This window comes from Tachypleus tridentatus, chromosome 13 (assembly GCF_004210375.1).
Source record: "Tachypleus tridentatus isolate NWPU-2018 chromosome 13, ASM421037v1, whole genome shotgun sequence".
Classification (NCBI taxonomy): Eukaryota; Metazoa; Arthropoda; class Merostomata; order Xiphosura; family Limulidae; genus Tachypleus; species Tachypleus tridentatus.
In genome coordinates, this window is record NC_134837.1 from 183,718,180 (window position 1) to 183,734,747 (window position 16,568).

Below are 16,568 nucleotides of genomic sequence, written 5' to 3' on the forward strand. Positions count from 1 at the left end.
TTTATGAGCCTGTAACAGTGGTTGAGTGGCAAGTGTCCCAACTTTCGGCGCTAAAATCTAGGGTTTGATTCCTGTGGTGGACAGAGTGTAGATGCCTATTGAGTAGCTTTGCGCTAAAACGAACAAAAGGCGAATGTTATTTCTTTATCTAAAAATGTCAAAGGTAAGAAAAAATTAGTCTCTCTATCGAAAAAAGAAAAAAGACTAAGTTTACAGATTACGATAAACACTGACAAAGAACCCATAACTAAGAAAAACAACACTTCCCCCATATTGTCTCAGTATCTTTGGTAACGCAATGTAGTACAAAATGGCAAGGTACTGTTTCACTACGTAATTTAAGAACTCACACATAACAGAAAAATAATTGTGATTTATCGTTAATTTAATTAAAGGGACAGTTATGATCCAGTGATTAGTGTTCTGGTCTAGGGGTCGCAAGATACAAGGTTCAAACCGTAATGTTAGTGAACACTAAACATAATTAATGACACTTTCAGCTGAGGGCGCGTTATAAAAGCGACTGACAATTTATATAATAATTTCCAGAATAAGAGAAAGCTTCCGTGGAAGTAAATTCTGCTAACTGGGTGTTTTCCCTTTGGTCAAGAGTTTAGATTAAAGTAGAGCTATAATTGAACCCTAGGGGTCTCTAATCTGACCGTTTAGGGTAAGGTTAAAATAAAAATCACAAAACTCATCTTTCTAACTCAGACATTCTGTCCAACAATACCATGCTCCGGCTCTATAGACTCTGGGAAATAATGTGCCGCTTTCTCAGTTGAAAGTGCAGAATAGTTCTTGTATAAAACAAAAACTTTTGTTACGTTATAATAAAACCTGAGCTACAAGTACCTATTGGTGGTACCTTAAATTACTTTCAGACTGTTTTATCATGTTTCTGTGTATATGTATATACATTAACTCATAATTTTTTTATTTGTTATTAAGTGCAAAGCCACACAGTTGGTACACCACAGATATTAAAACCTGATTATTATATTGTATTATAAGCCCTCGGACAGCTGAAGGGAGCTTACCAATGTAACCGTGAGTTATCCTGATATTATATCTTCTTTTGCAATATTTAATAGCCAGTAATGTCATGTAACTGCTGAAGTGGGTATAAGAGTTTGGCTTCAGTCTATCTTTCGCGTTTATGGATTGGAAATTTGCAAAACCAATTATGATTTGTCTTTATTTTATAGTTTGAGATAACCAGTTAAAGCTAAGAATGTAGTATTCTTACACAAGACGTTTTAGGCCTGTAATTTAGACCTATCACTCTTTTCAAACCAGATAATCTACTTCGAAAATGTTCTCTTGAGGGTTCAAGATAACATAATGTATTCTAGCTAACGATATCAGTGTGTGAGTAAACAGGCCGTCTGTTCTATCTACGTATAATTATGCAAGTAAACAAGGGACACAATGTATCTACGAATATTATTTTTCAAGTATAAAGAAAAGTAGAAAGTACCCTAACGTGAATAGCAGGTCATAACCTGTGTGCCAAGACATCGTGTTTTGTACTAATTGTAGGCTTTCTTTCTTATAGTTCGCTTTAATCTTAAACATTTATAACAAGACCAAATAGTATAAGAATAAAAAACGTACCACTTGTAAAACTGGGTGAAAATGTGGAATCTTCTGCAGATTCTGTTACTGTTTGGCTGATGTTATTTGATGTCATTGTATATCTTGTAAAATGTTCAGTTTTCAAAGAAAACTGATCAGTGCTAGGAAAAAACGACACTTCTTCCTGTTCAGTAGTCGTAGTTCCTTCTGATATCGTTGTTTTTGAATCTATTATAGTGGGAGTTGTAAATGTTTTAGAGGTTTTAGGTGTTAGGTAATTTTCTTTGGTTGTTGTGGAATCTAGCAAATTAACAGTAGTTATGTAATTTTCTATGGTTGTTTCAGAGCTTCGCAAATTATTAGTGGATGGGTCGTTTTCTCTGACTGTTGTAGAAACTGGTAAGTTAATAGTGGTTAAATCCTTTTCTCTGACTGTTGTAGATTCTGGTAAATTAACAGTGGTTGGGTCATTTTCTCTCGTTGTTGTAGAAACTGGTAAGTTAATAGTGGTTAGATCATTTTCACTGGCTGTTGTAGATTCTGGTAAATTAACAGTGGTTAGATCATTTTCTCTAGTTGTTGTAGATTCTGATAGATTAACAGTGGTTGGGTCATTTTCTCTGATCGTTGTAGACTCTGGTAGATTAACATTGGTTGGGCCATTTTCTCTGACTGTTGTAGAAACTGGTAAGTTAATAGTGGTTAGATCATTTTCACTGGCTGTTGTATATTCTGGTAAATTAACAGTGGTTGGGTCATTTTCTCTAGTTGTTGTAGATTCTGATAGATTAACAGTGGTTGGGTCATTTTCTCTGACTGTTGTTGAATCCGGGAAATTAACAGTGGATGAATCATTTTCTCTGACTGTTGTAGAAACTGCCAATTTAACAGTGGTTGGGTCATTTCCTCTGATTGTTGTAGACTCTGGTAGATTAACAGTAGTTGGGTCATTTCTTTTTACTATTGTAGACTCTGGTAGATTAACAGTGGTTGGGTCATTTTCTCTGATCGTTGTAGACTCTGGTAGATTAACAGTGGTTGGGCCATTTTCTCTGACTGTTGTAGAAACTGCCAAATTAACAGTGGTTGGGTCATTTCTTCTGGTTGTTGTAGACTCTGGTAAATTAGCTGTGGTTGGATCATTTTCTCTAGTTGTTTTAGATTCTGATAGATTAACAGTGGTTGGGTCATTTTCTCTGACTGTTGTTGAATCCGGGAAATTAACAGTGGATGAATCATTTTCTCTGACTGTTGTAGAAACTGCCAAATTAACAGTGGTTGGGTCATTTCTTCTGGTTGTTGTAGACTCTGGTAAATTAGCAGTGGTTGGATCAAATTCTCTGACTGTTGTAGACACTGGTAAATTAACAGTGGTTGGGTCATATTCTCTGGTTGTTGTAGACACTGGTAAATTAACAGTGGTTGGGTCATTTTCTCTGATCGTTGTAGACTCTGGTAGATTAACATTGATTGGGCCATTTTCTCTGACTGTTGTAGACACTGGTAAATTAACAGTGGTTGGGTCATATTCTCTGGTTGTTGTAGACTCTGGTAGATTAACAGTGTCTGGATCATTTTCTCTGACTGTCGAAGAAGAAACTGGTAAATTAACAGTTGTTAGACTATCTTCTTTGATTGTTGTTGTTTTGTAGTTTATTTCAGAAGCCAGAGTTTCTGTTTGGTTGGCAGGTGTAATTTTCTGTGTTCCTCCTGTTGATGACGTTCTGTTACTAATCTGTGGTTTTAAGTTTAAAATTTTGGTTGTATCATTTATATTTTGTCGTTCCTCAGCTGTTCGAAAATGTAGCGGAAAAAACTGGAAACTGGGAGGAATTTCGTCCTTTTTATTCACATGATCTAAGTCATAGACAGTGTCCAACGATTTTTCATATTCTTCTACATTCTGGGCACAGCAGAAGAGTGGTCCTAGTAAGAAGAGCACGGCATAGCATAACATGTTGTTACACTAAAACTGACGTCACTTTTTCGAAACTATGGAGAGAAAACAAAAGTTATTTAAGTTAGTTTTGATCAAGATTAATTAAACGTATTGTGTACAAAGTGGTTATGCAAAATTAGAAAACGTTTAAAATATCAAATCTTGGCAGAACATGTAATAGTTATTTACATGTTGGTGAAAACAATTGTTCAGTTATAGAATTAATTATCGTCTGTTTCTAAATTATAAAGAAATTTGGTAAATAAATAAGTGAAAAAGTGGAGCACTTACATATGTTTAAAATATCAAATATTAGTAAATGTTTTTTTTTTTTGTAATAAATCAGTATATTTTATAAATCATCATGTAAGCAACCGGTATATAAAAACAAATAATTTGGACAAAAATATTTACAATGAGCTTTCACTATAAACTGTATAGTTCTGTACAAAAGTGTTTGAATAACAAAACATTTGTCATTCTTTCCATTTTATGGAGATAATACTTCCATGTCATTAAAAAATGTAAATTTCTTTTATGGTAATACTTCACTGATCCTTGTTGACAGTTGATGAGCCAGGATGAGAATACTTTTCGTGTTTTAGAATTTCTATATATTTGTACCAAGGACATGTCACAAGGACTCTGCTTGAATAAACATACTGATCAAATTTAGGGTCTGAAATAACTGTCATGGTGCCCCAATGAAGTGTTTTAACTATGTAAAAAGAAGCTAGTGAGAAGCTAACATATGGTACCAGTATATGCTAGAAGAAATCAATTTAATAGCACTCCACAAATAAACCTTGATACAAAGAGTTTTTAACACTACATATTAAGTTTGGTTGTCATGCCACGGTCCCCAAAGCGTAGAGAATTGTAAGTAGGTAGAGCAGAGAGTTCACATAAAAGCTTTAAATGATGCTAGTTGGACCCTCCGACAAATTGATGCAGACTTGAAATGTTCCTCAAACACTGTCAAGTACATCATATATCATGAGACTAAAAAAATAAATAAATTTGAAAATAGGAAAGAAAAGGCAAAACACCTAAATTCAATTATACTGATGTTAATTATCTTTGTTTATGCAGCCTTCAGTACAGAAGGAAGACTGCTACTGATTTCAAGCATGAGATAAACATCCATGTACCAAATGACAGAAAAGTGTCCAGATCTACAGTATCAAGAAGACTCAATGATAATGGAATATTTAGCCGTGTAGTATTTAGAAAACCTTTCCTTCGATCTCCAAATATTGTCAAAAGGCTGAAATTTGCTAAATATACAAAACTGGACTATTTACGATTGGAAAAGAGTGGTATGAGTCCAAATTAGAAGTAATTTGTTCAAAGAGACGTTGTACGTCCAGCAGTAGAAAGGTAAAAGATACTTACCTCAATGCACAGCAACAACCATGAAGCATGGGAGAGGCAGTGTGATGGTTTTGAGGGTGTTTTTCCACTGAGACAACGGGAGATTTTTGCAAAATAGATGGATCAATGGACCAACAGAAGTCCCATCAGGTATCATCATGGTACACCCAGTGGTTAGCGTATTATTGGTAAAGTGTTTTACTACCAAGATGATAATGACCCCAAACACTCATCAAAACTATGTAGAAATTACTTAGCTAAGAAAGAAGCTGCTGGAGTTAGTTAAGTAATGAGTTAATGTCCAACACAGAACTCTGATCTCAACCGAACTAAGTAGATCTGGGATTTGATAGATTAAAACTTGACAAATAAAAATTACTTCCAAAAAAGCCTTATGGAAGAGTGTTATGCACATTTGTAATAACATCTAAGAGGACATTTTGATTAAATACATTGCAATAATACCTACAAGACTGCCTGCAGTTTTTAAAGCAATAGGTTACATACAAAATAGTAACTTCCACTGAGTTTCTACTAAATATGAAGATTAATAAAATTTAGATGTTTCACCTGTGATTTACCTTTCACTCTTCTTTGAAAGTAGCCTGAAATCTAATATTTCATTTTGTCCTAACACTTTTACACAGTATTGTGGGTTTAATCTAAAAACATTTTATTTTACTCACCTTTCGACCCCATGGCCCAGCATTGCCAGGTGGTTAAGGCTCTTGATTCGTAATCTGAGGGTCGCGGGTTCAAATCTCCGTCACACCAAACATGCTTGCCCTCTCAACCGTGAGGGCGTTATAATATGACGCTAAATCCCACTATTCGTTGGTAAAAGAGTAGCCCAAGAGTTGGCGGTGAGTGGTGATGACTAGGTGGCTTCTCTCTAGCCTTACACTGCAAAATTAGGGACTGCTAGCGCAAATAGCCCTCGTATAACTTTGCGCAAAATCCAAAAACAAATAAACCTTTCGACCTTCCTCAGGAGCTGACATTAAGCTTAACTAACAACATAAACGTACATAGCATTAAAACCTTAGAAATAGGCTTATTTTATTTTCATTACTACGTAAATAATATTTGGCAAACCACTCTGTTGTGTTCTAGTCAGTCTAATAAGTTCTGTGCTGAACAAAATGCGTTGTTGGAAATACATATAGCAGACACAGTGTGGTTGAAATGCTGTATTACTATGCAATTGTTCAGTTACAAGTTAGCAGGTTTATTTTAATCTCATGTAAGTGATGAACTTATGGTGAGAAATAGTTGATTTTTTCAAAAACGTATCTAAACTGGTTTTTAATAAATTTGTCTACATTGCCCTTCTTGGCATTGAGTCCTTATATACAAATTTACCGTTAAATGAATTAAGTAGTGATTTAATTTTACAAAATTCTGATGTGGTTAGAGGTATAACAAAAGCCTGTTTTTATACAACTATTAGAGTTTGTCATCAAAGAATCTTTTTTTTTTCAATGGTTGTTATTACGAACAACTTGATGGGGTGTCAATGGTTTCAATTCTTCTACCACGTTTGGCTAATTTATTTTTAAGTTATTACGAAAACAATATGGTTGAAACTTTTCCGGAAAAGTTTCAACCATCACACACATAAGATATGTTGATGATATTTTTGTAGGTTTTAAGAATAATCCTGACATTCAAAATTGTGTGAATTTTGCGCAGCCCTTAATTTAGCAGTATAAGATTTAGAGGGAAGGCAGCTAGTCATCACAACCCACCACCAACTCTTGAGCTACTCTTTTACCAACGAATAGTGGAATTGACTGTCACATTATAACGCTCCCACGGCTGAAAGGGCGAGTATGTTTGGTGTGGCAGAGATTCGAACCCGCGACCATCAAATTATCACTCAAGCGCCTTAACCACCTGGCCATGCCGGCTAATTCGAAAATTAGCTTTGAGAAAAATTCAAAACAAACCAAAAAACTAAACTCTATAGCGACAAACTAGGTTAGTGTATAAAGCTACGGAAACTAACTAAATTAAGCCTTTGTGGTGGCAAGAGCTTTCGGTTGGCTGCCCCTCCGCTGGTCAGTAGTTCAAAGTCAGGTGGTTGTATGTGAACCCTAAAGTTTTCTAGTTTGGCCTTATAAGCCTTCAGCATGTGTGTGTGTCGTACAGGTTGAAATTTCCAGTTCTGATGACATGATCTTTAGTAATTTTATACATAAAATATACCGATTTTCATTTATCCAGAAATAAAAGTTATTACAGAGAAATATAGAAGACAAACTTTTAAAAATCAGGATATTCTTACTGGTTTTCTTTTTCTTTTTGTATGTCTCAAATTTCCATCTTGAATATTGTTTTTGAGAGAAACTATGGTCACCGGTTTCATTGTTATATGTTTTATTTGGTTTTTAAGAACACGTTTGAACTTTGTAAATCCGTGGTCATCGTTAAAGATACAAAATCACAGAAGTTCTTCAAGGAGTAAAGTGTGTCAATATACAACGACAAACTCACCATTAACTATCCAACTACAAATAAATGCTGTTAACATAAAAAACTGTGTGATTAAATGTATTATACAAATGATGTACGAAAGTAAATTTAAAAATTTTGGACAGAAGTAATTCAATTTGTATATATTCAACTGTGTATATTTATTCGTATTTTTTTAAATGAAAAAGTTCCTTGGTTGATTAGTGGTAAACTTGACGACTTGTGACGCTACAATGTGCGTTCCATTCCTGCATTTGCACAGCACAGACAGACATTGCTCTTAATAAAACAATAAATTATTTTTTTTACAAATTTATTGATATTTTGCGTATGGATAATTTACTTTTTTACAGTTTTACTGATATCTTGTGTACGAATAACATAATTTTTGTTACAGTTTTATTGATATATTATGTATGAATAATCTAATTTATTTGTTTTACAATTTGACTAATATTTTCTGCATTGATAATCTATTTTTTTATAATTATACTGATATTTTGTGTACGGATAATCCAATTTTTTGTTATAATTTTATTGATATTTTGTGTATGGATAATTTGTTGTTTTTTTACAATTTGACTGATATGTTGTCTATGAATAATCTAATTTTTGTTTACAAGTTTACTGATATGTTGTGTATGGATAATCTTTTTTTTACAATTTTATTGATATCTAGTGTATGAATAATCTAATTTTTTTACAATTTTATCGATATTGTGTCTACGGATAACCTAATGTTTTTTTACAATTTTTTTTGATATTTTGTCTGTGCAAAGAGTTTTCTTTTTGTGCCTCGTGATGGTGACGTGACACTAATTTCTTTGATATGGGACGCTCTGTGTAAATTGTCCGAATACCGGAACAGCAGGAACTTTATCATACGACTCACACAATTTTGTTTGTTTCCTGAGGAAGCTTAAGTTCTCATGAGGATGTACTTGGTAACAAGAAGTCCAGGATATGATACAAATAGTAACTCTCCAAGTGTCTGGCTTGTCGGTTTAGTTGTAATTAGTTAGTAATACAGAACATTGTTATTAGACCGTATTGAACTCGTTTTAGGATAGTATGAGATGACATTAAACCATTAGTAAGGGAAGTCATCATTTAGAAAAATTTCTTGACAATGATAGCTGACTGTGTGAAAAGAAAGTTAAAATTCGTACATATATAGAAAGATATTGAATAAATAATAGAAAACTGGAATATACGAGAAGAAAATATTGAGAACTGAATTAAAATATGAGTGATAACTAAGAGTTTACATACAAAGTGAGAGAAAATAATAAAAGCAGTAAGAGAGAATAAAGAAATTATTCATAGATAATTAAAAAAAAAAGAGATCGACGTAAACAGAAAAATAAACTACACAGAATCTGAAAGAAACAATGCAAAAGTAAAATGAGAAACTTGACAAGTGAAATAATATAAAATAATTTAGAGGAGGAAGAGAATGAAATTATAAGTTCAATGAAGATTGAGTACTTGGTTCAGAGGACGTAAGGAAAGTAAGAAATACAAAATAAACTATGTTATTGAAATTGAAAATCTTCAAGACTGATTTATAGTGACATGTTAACACTAAAATACTGGGCCGAATTGAATAGAAATTGCCATGTTTCGATGGTAACTTTGAAAAATTGAAAATCCGCCAGAGGTATTTGTCATGTAAGACCCTGTATAAATTTAGGGTTTGATACCTTGCTTTGAAAAATACAATAAAACTCCCAATATGTTATACTGATATTGATGAAATGTCTTCCACAATGAGGGTTATATTTGTTCAGGGTCATTCTATTCAGACCTTGACCTATAGGGTAGGAAAGGTTTAACATGTTCACAAGATCTAGGACACAGCCCACTTAGTAGAAACAACAACTGTTTCTTATGACTTTCATTGGTTGAGGTCTGATAAATTATATCCGGGTCTGCCAATAAGTAAAGGATCTAAGATAATAATTGGTTACAGTGAAAAGTATCTGATCACACTATTCCTTTTACTTTACGGTTTTCTTTGTCTTCTTTTGACTGGTTGTTAGAACAGCCTTCATAACATCTGCCTTTCATGGAAACATCACACATTTCAGCCTTACACGTGCAACTGAGACTTGGTAAACGTGACTCAAACACTCTCCCAGTGCATACTGACTAGTTAGTCCCAGAAACATTTCTTTTGTACATTGGTTACTTTATAAAAGGCAATGGACTTTCCCCACTCTTGACACAAAATGGATGAGACCGATGAATACGAAAGTTACACTGCTCGAAAGCTCTCTTAGTAACACGTTGTTAACAGGCAGTTTTAGTATTTGTTATCAGTTACCAGAGCTCTCAAGTGACTCAGCAATAATTATAAAGGCTCATAACGCCGAAAACTGGGTTTCGATACTCGTGGTGAGCACAGCACAGACAGCTTGTTGCAATAGTTTTTGTGTTAAAAAAAACTGACGTTTGGCAGATAGCTACTAATTTATGTGCAATTACCTTCCAATGGTCCAAGATAAAAGAACATGAACAGAAAAAAAAAGATGGACGCAGCTGCAATTATTCTATCAGTAAAGGTTTAAGCGGGAGAAAATTAATAGTTGTTATCAATAAATAAAGCACATATATATTAATAAAATAGTATAGCGTTACGTTTCAATTTTCTGAATAAAATTCTAACATTCGTAAACGGTTTGAGTACAAAAATTCAAACAGACGGACCTGAATCAATGGAGATTCTATCGAAATTTCAGCAAATGTTTGAAACTTATGCAAGAACAGAGAGCCACAAATTAATAGATAATTTCAAACGATTTTTTTATTTGTCTGTAGCTATATGTAAAGCTACACAATGAACTATCTATAATGCGTCCACTAATGTTATCTAAACCCGTTTTGTTTTAGCGTTATAAGCCTTCAGACTCAACGTGAAGCCACCCAGGCGCACCACTATTGCAATTTCCAAAAGTGTTTGAAAACTATGCAAGGACAGATAGCTATGAACCAAAAGAAAACTAATGTCGAAAAAGTTTTATCAGAAGTAACAAGAATAACTGTTACGTTATGTTCTTTACACATTTTAATATCACTAACATACTATTATAGTATATTCAAAATACACAGCATAGAATTCCTGCTGTGAATGCACTGAACAACATTACTTGCAAACATTCGACCAGTAGCTACATGACACAAAGTCACTAAAAATTTAAAAACACTATTCCAAAACTAGCTAAATGACAAAAGGTTACTAGAACTTAAAAAAAAAACATTTAAAACTAGTTGCATAGCCCCAAATCACTAAAACTTTAAAAACATCATTCTAAAACTTGCAACATAGTCTAAAATTACTAAAACTTTAAAACTATCGTTCGAAAACAAGCTGCATAGTCCAATGATACTAAAATGGTACAAATCTATGATATAATATACATCTTTCTTGTATGTCTTGTCAGTTTTTTGAATTTCGCGCAAAGCTACTCAAGGGCTATCTGCGCTAGCCGTCCCTAATTTAGCAGCGTAAGACTAAGACTAAAGGGAAGGCAGCTGGTCATCATCACCCACCGCCAACTCTTGGGCTACTATTTTACCAACGAATAGTGGGATTGACCGTCGCATTATAACGCCCACATGGTTGAAGGCAGCATGTGGTCATCATTACACCCACCGGCCAACTCTTGGGCTACAATTAATTACCAACATGAATAGTGGGATTGACCGTCGCATTATAACGCCCACATGGTTGAAAGAGCGAGCATGTTTGATGCGACAGGGATGCGAACCCGCGACCCTCAAATTACAAGTCGAGTGCCTTAACCACCTTGACATGCAGGACTACACATGAGTCAATGAACAAGTTCATCGCGCACATATTTTTATTTTAATCAGCGAGTTAAAATTATTCATAAGTTCTATCAAACAAAATACCTCGACAGAAGGTAATTTAATACTTTTCTGAGATATTTAACAATGTTTTATAACTAGTAATTCTCAAATTCGTTTTTATTTTATTATTATCTAAAGACTTATAGCGTTAAAAATCTATTTTCGATACCTGCAATGGACAGAACACTTTGCGAATGACAAACAAAACATTTTATTTTATCTATGCTAGCAGCATTTAATAATTTATAAGCAATAAAGTAAATATTTTGAGGTTTCTCTTCTGAAATGCACCTTAATGTGGTGTAGAACGTTCACTCTAATCTCCGGTTGTTGGTAACTTAAGATGAAACGGAATTTTTAGGCATATCAGGGAAACGAAATGAAAAAACAGCCATTTTAGTTCATAATAAGTATTAACAGACTGTACGACTATGATAAATAAATCAATGGATGCTAAAGCTTTCCAATAATTTCTTTGATGCCAGTTCTATAGACCTAAGGTTCACTGGTCCTTAAACAGTTGGTTTCTTCATGGGGCTGAGAGGTTTACTTTTGTTCTATAGAATGTTATAAACTTGGAAAGTAGTAAGTCAAAAAAGGTAAGTGATGTGTCGAGAAAAGTGAGTTACAAGTTAGTATTATCGAAATTTTTATATATATTAAATTATCACAAGACACTTCTTTCGGGTAATTCATTTATTTTGGGAAGTAATTACAAGACAGTCTTCTACATTATATCTAACTTTATATTGTTTTAAAATAAAGATACCTCTCCATTCGGCCCAGGATGTTAGGGCGATTAACTCGTAATCTGAGGGTCACGGGTTCGACTCTCTGTCACTCCAAACATGCTGCCCCTTTCAGCCATGGGAGTGTTATAATTTTGATGAATCCCACTATTCGTTGATAAAAGAGTAAACCAAGAGGTGGCGGTGGGTGGTGATGATTAGCTACCTTCCCTCAAGTCTTACACTGCTAAATTAGAGACGGCTAGCACAGATAGCCCTCGTGTAGCTTTACGCGAAATTCAAAACAAACAATTTCATCTCTCCCTCAAAGTTTGGTATCAAACTACAATTAATGTAATTAATAAAAAATAAGATACCAAGAAATATGGGGAGAAATTTTTTTTTTTTTGCAAACGAAACAACAATATTTTGAACATACTAGTCGATAATAGCCAACTTACCTGGAATAAATTGTTCGTTTCTTTCAGTTTTTATTTTATTTTTTCTCTAGACGTTTTCTACCAGTAGATGGCTCTGTAACGTTGGCGCTCTGCTTTCGAAAAGTTGTAATGTGGCAAATGTTTGGGTACGCCACTTTTATATACGAAGATGGCACTAACCGTGTGAGAATGACGCAGCTGGAATAGCTGACGAGGTCTAAACGTTGCATCCTGTCGATTATTTTGAGCTGACACATGGCTGATAAAGATAAAACGTAATTGGTCATTCCACCGTTCTAACGGATCCCCTCTTCTACCCCACTCCCTCCAAGTAAATTATTCGTCAAATCACCCAGTATTATCAACAAAGATGGAGCTCTCTTTGTTTCACGTTCAAAAATATATATAGATCCGTGGGAAATATATGTATCCGTCTTTATTAGTCGTATTTCATTTGTTTATACGCTAAAAGTATACGCGGATAAATAAGAAAATAAAAGAAAAGTAGTGCGCTCTGTTTAAATAGTCTTGTTTATAAGCTATTCGTATTTAATGTTAAAACCTAATTCAGGTGATGTCCTTCGAGTTTTATATGTTTCTAATAAAGCATAAAGCTACACAATGGGCTATATCTACTCTGTACACCACGGGTGTCAAAAGACGTTTTCTGACGTTGTAAATCCGCAGACATAGCGCTGTATCATTTGGGATAAATTAGAGTATGTGTTCGAGTTTGTATACTGTTTATTTATTTTTAATTAATACTCGTATAATTACAGATATTCGAGTTGCGCAAAAACATAACTTTTGTAGTATAAACAAAGTGCAACTTAACCATGACGGTATAAAAAAAAATAAGACAAATAAAGCATGATTTATTGATTAGTATGACGTAACCTCTCAGCAAAATTTGGTAATTTTTTATAATCCTTTCTCTATCACATGTTTTTAAATAAAACTATACTAACATTTCGACCACATGCATACCTTGTGAGCAATTTGAAGCTCATTACTTCATCAGTAAAGTAACTACGTTTAACAAACGTTCTTTAGTGATTCACTCTATGCTGTAAAAATAAGCCATATGTCAATATAATAATATATTTGTACAACAATGGTTTAAACAGCGTTTTCACCAAGACTATATGTTGTATTCCCAATCGTCCTGATGAACTCCGGTACTGTGGTGCAAAACATTCGTTTGGGTTTGTTTTTGTTTATAACAAACTACCGTCATTCAGATGTTTGGATCTGCTGTTTTTGACGCACTTCTTCCGTTTGATCTTGTTTTATCTTACTTGACTGTTGAATATTAACATTCTGTATATTAATAATCTGATAATGTAATAACACACAAAACAGCGACCAATAAACACTGTAATGCATATAAACTAAACTGTTTACCCTTGAGACTGAATATTCTTACGACATTTATAAACGAAACCAACACAAATCTAAGTCTAAAAAAATTACCGTGGCTACACCAAACTATTATAAAAACGTGATAAACCTTTATCATATCAGGTGCATGAAATAATTAATTAGATAAAGAGATAGTATAATTTTTATTGCCGTAATTATCCAAGAATAAATCGTACCGAGTACAAGCCGCACCTTATACACGTCAACATTAATATTAAAAAAATACAAAAACAACAGTTGTTATCGAGTTACCGGTAAGCATACCTTAGAACATTTCGCAAACTTTATCGTGCTCTTTCGTATCAGTTCGTTCTTTCTAAGAAAAACATTACAAAGATAAATGAAGAAATGTTGTGATATTTTTCTTTCATATTATTATTTTCCAGCAACTATTTGGTAATAATGGAAGAGAACAATATACGTGCCAACTTCATTCGTTTTTTCCAGTATTCCAGCTAGTACAAAAACTTCGATTGGAGTGCTCGAAAGTACTCAGAACTTAACTTTGTTGCCTAAACGTGCTAAACCTAAATTTCACTCTCCGAAAATCTGTCAAACTCATGAGCGAAGCATAACCATTTGCAGCAAAACGTTCGTGTAATTTAACCGAAATGTTATAAACAGTATAAAATTTGAAACGCTTCCTCTGAAAGAGATTCGTGTATAAACCGCATTCGTTTATAAACCTGTTTATAATTATAAAATTACGGTTCACTTAGCGTGATATTAGAACTTAAGCTGTTCAAGAAATGAAAGTAATAAATGGTTGTCAGGATATAGTTAAATTCTATTACAGAATGGTTAGTGCGGTATATTAAAACAATGATGAATATACAAATCAGCAAACCACTGACATCCACAGACGGTATAAAGTCACGGTGACACAAAATGTATCAGATGCCAAATTGATCGTTTTGGGAAGAGTATGTACTAGCCCTCTTACCACGCAAAATGTTCATACACTCAAATCTTACGGATGTATTCAGATCGGAAATTTAAAATCTCTAAGACGGATATAATCTTTCTACTTAATGACATTGGAAAGCAAAGGAATATGGATCAACTTGGAGATCTAGGACCACAGAGAAAAAGACCTGCAAAATTTCGTCCCCTTAGTCGTGGTAAGCAAAATGAAGTATCTTGTAAGAGCTGAGAATCCACTAATACATAGGTGAGTGGCAAAAGCTGTCCAAGCGTCTCAGACAACAGCAATTATCAAGGACATCGGTTTGGAGAAGTGACCCAAGCTGCTTCCTCAATACATCTATTCACCTGTCATATACATCAAGCAGCTGGAGAATGAAACTGATATTTATATTACTGCATACGAAATCATGCTGGTCAAGTCACCAGTCAAAGCACTATGGATGTCAGTGTAAACGTAAGATTAAAACATGAGCTAAAAACCGTCGTCCTTGTACACTAAATGGATTATGAAAAGCAAATAGGGAGAAGTGGTGTGCTTTAAATGTACAATTGCAAGAGAGAAAATGACCAGAAGTGGTGACATGAACTGTAATGTCGTGGTAAGGCTTCAAATTTGTATCTCAGAACGGCTGGTATTAACGCTTTTATTGATAAGCAGAGAACAACATTTCGACCTTCCTAGGTAATCTTCAGATTAACAAAAGATTTTATCAATAAAAGTGTTAATACCTATACCAGTCGTTCTAAGATACATTTTTATTTCAAGTGGATTTCTTGTCATCAAGAAAGACTTTAAATTTGTTTTACAATAACGACTCAACCTTGAAATCATTATTTTTATTTCACTAAATTATGTTTTGTTCACTTATAAAGAAAAATAAAATACTTTAAGGTTATAAAATATTAGTTATTCGCTACATGCTTAAGCGAGTTGTTTATGCGTTATAAAAAACGGCTCAGAAGTGTTTCGATTTGTATATATGTTTGTTTGTTCAAGAAATGCGATTATTATGCGACAAGTTGAAAACTGATAGCTGCGATAAAAGTAAAACGCTAATTTTCGAGGTTAGATTCTTGTATTGGGCATATCACAGGTAGCCCGTAATACACCTTTGCGCTTGTTAGGTATTCGAAGAACATCGCAATCTCACGATCTGCCAATGAAAAAAAAATCAAATGTTATTATTATTATTTGTAGAAAATAATTCTATATTTTCTTAGGCTATCCAATTCTTTATTTCATAGACACACAACCTTTTTTCTTTACATTTTATGCACACACAACCTTTCCTTTCCATATATCTCTCTAGGGGCACAGCAGTATGTCTGTGGACATACAGTGCTAGAGACAGGGTTTCAATACCCATAGTATACAGAGCACAGATAGTCCTTTGTGCTTATCTCAAACAAAATAAACTATTTTTCATATTTTATACACACACACACACAGCCCTTTCTTTTCCATATTCTATATTGTAGGCCCGGCATGGTAAGGTGGTTAACACATTCGATTCGTAGTCTGATGGTCGCGGGTTTGAATCCCCGTCACACCAAACCTGCTCGTTCTTTCAGCCGTAAGGGCGTTATAATGTTACGATCAATCGCACTATTCGTTGGTTAAACAGTAGCCCAAGAGGTGGCGGTGGGTGGTGATGACTAGCTGCCTTCTCTCTGGTCTTACACTGCAAAATTAGGAACGGCTAGCGCTGGTAATCCTCGTGTAGCTTTGCGAGAAATTAACAAACAAACAAGCATGGCCAGGTGGTAAAAGAGTAGCCCAAGAGTTGACGGTGGGTAGTGATGACTAGCTGT

General features: G+C 34.2%; 1 protein-coding gene across 1 annotated transcript in view; it reads right to left on the minus strand.

Moving 5' to 3' along the window:
• Positions 1 to 12,586, minus strand: part of LOC143236747 (MAM and LDL-receptor class A domain-containing protein 1-like) — a 121,705-nt gene extending 109,119 nt beyond the window's left edge. Inside the window, exons 1-2 of the mRNA XM_076475233.1 lie at positions 12,429 to 12,586; positions 1,618 to 3,570 (exon numbers count right to left, since the gene is read on the minus strand). Of these exons, the coding sequence (XP_076331348.1) occupies positions 1,618 to 3,535 (1,918 nt within the window). The 5' untranslated portion in view covers positions 3,536 to 3,570; positions 12,429 to 12,586. The remainder of the gene's footprint in view (positions 1 to 1,617; positions 3,571 to 12,428) is intronic.
• Positions 12,587 to 16,568: the final 3,982 nt, after the last annotated feature.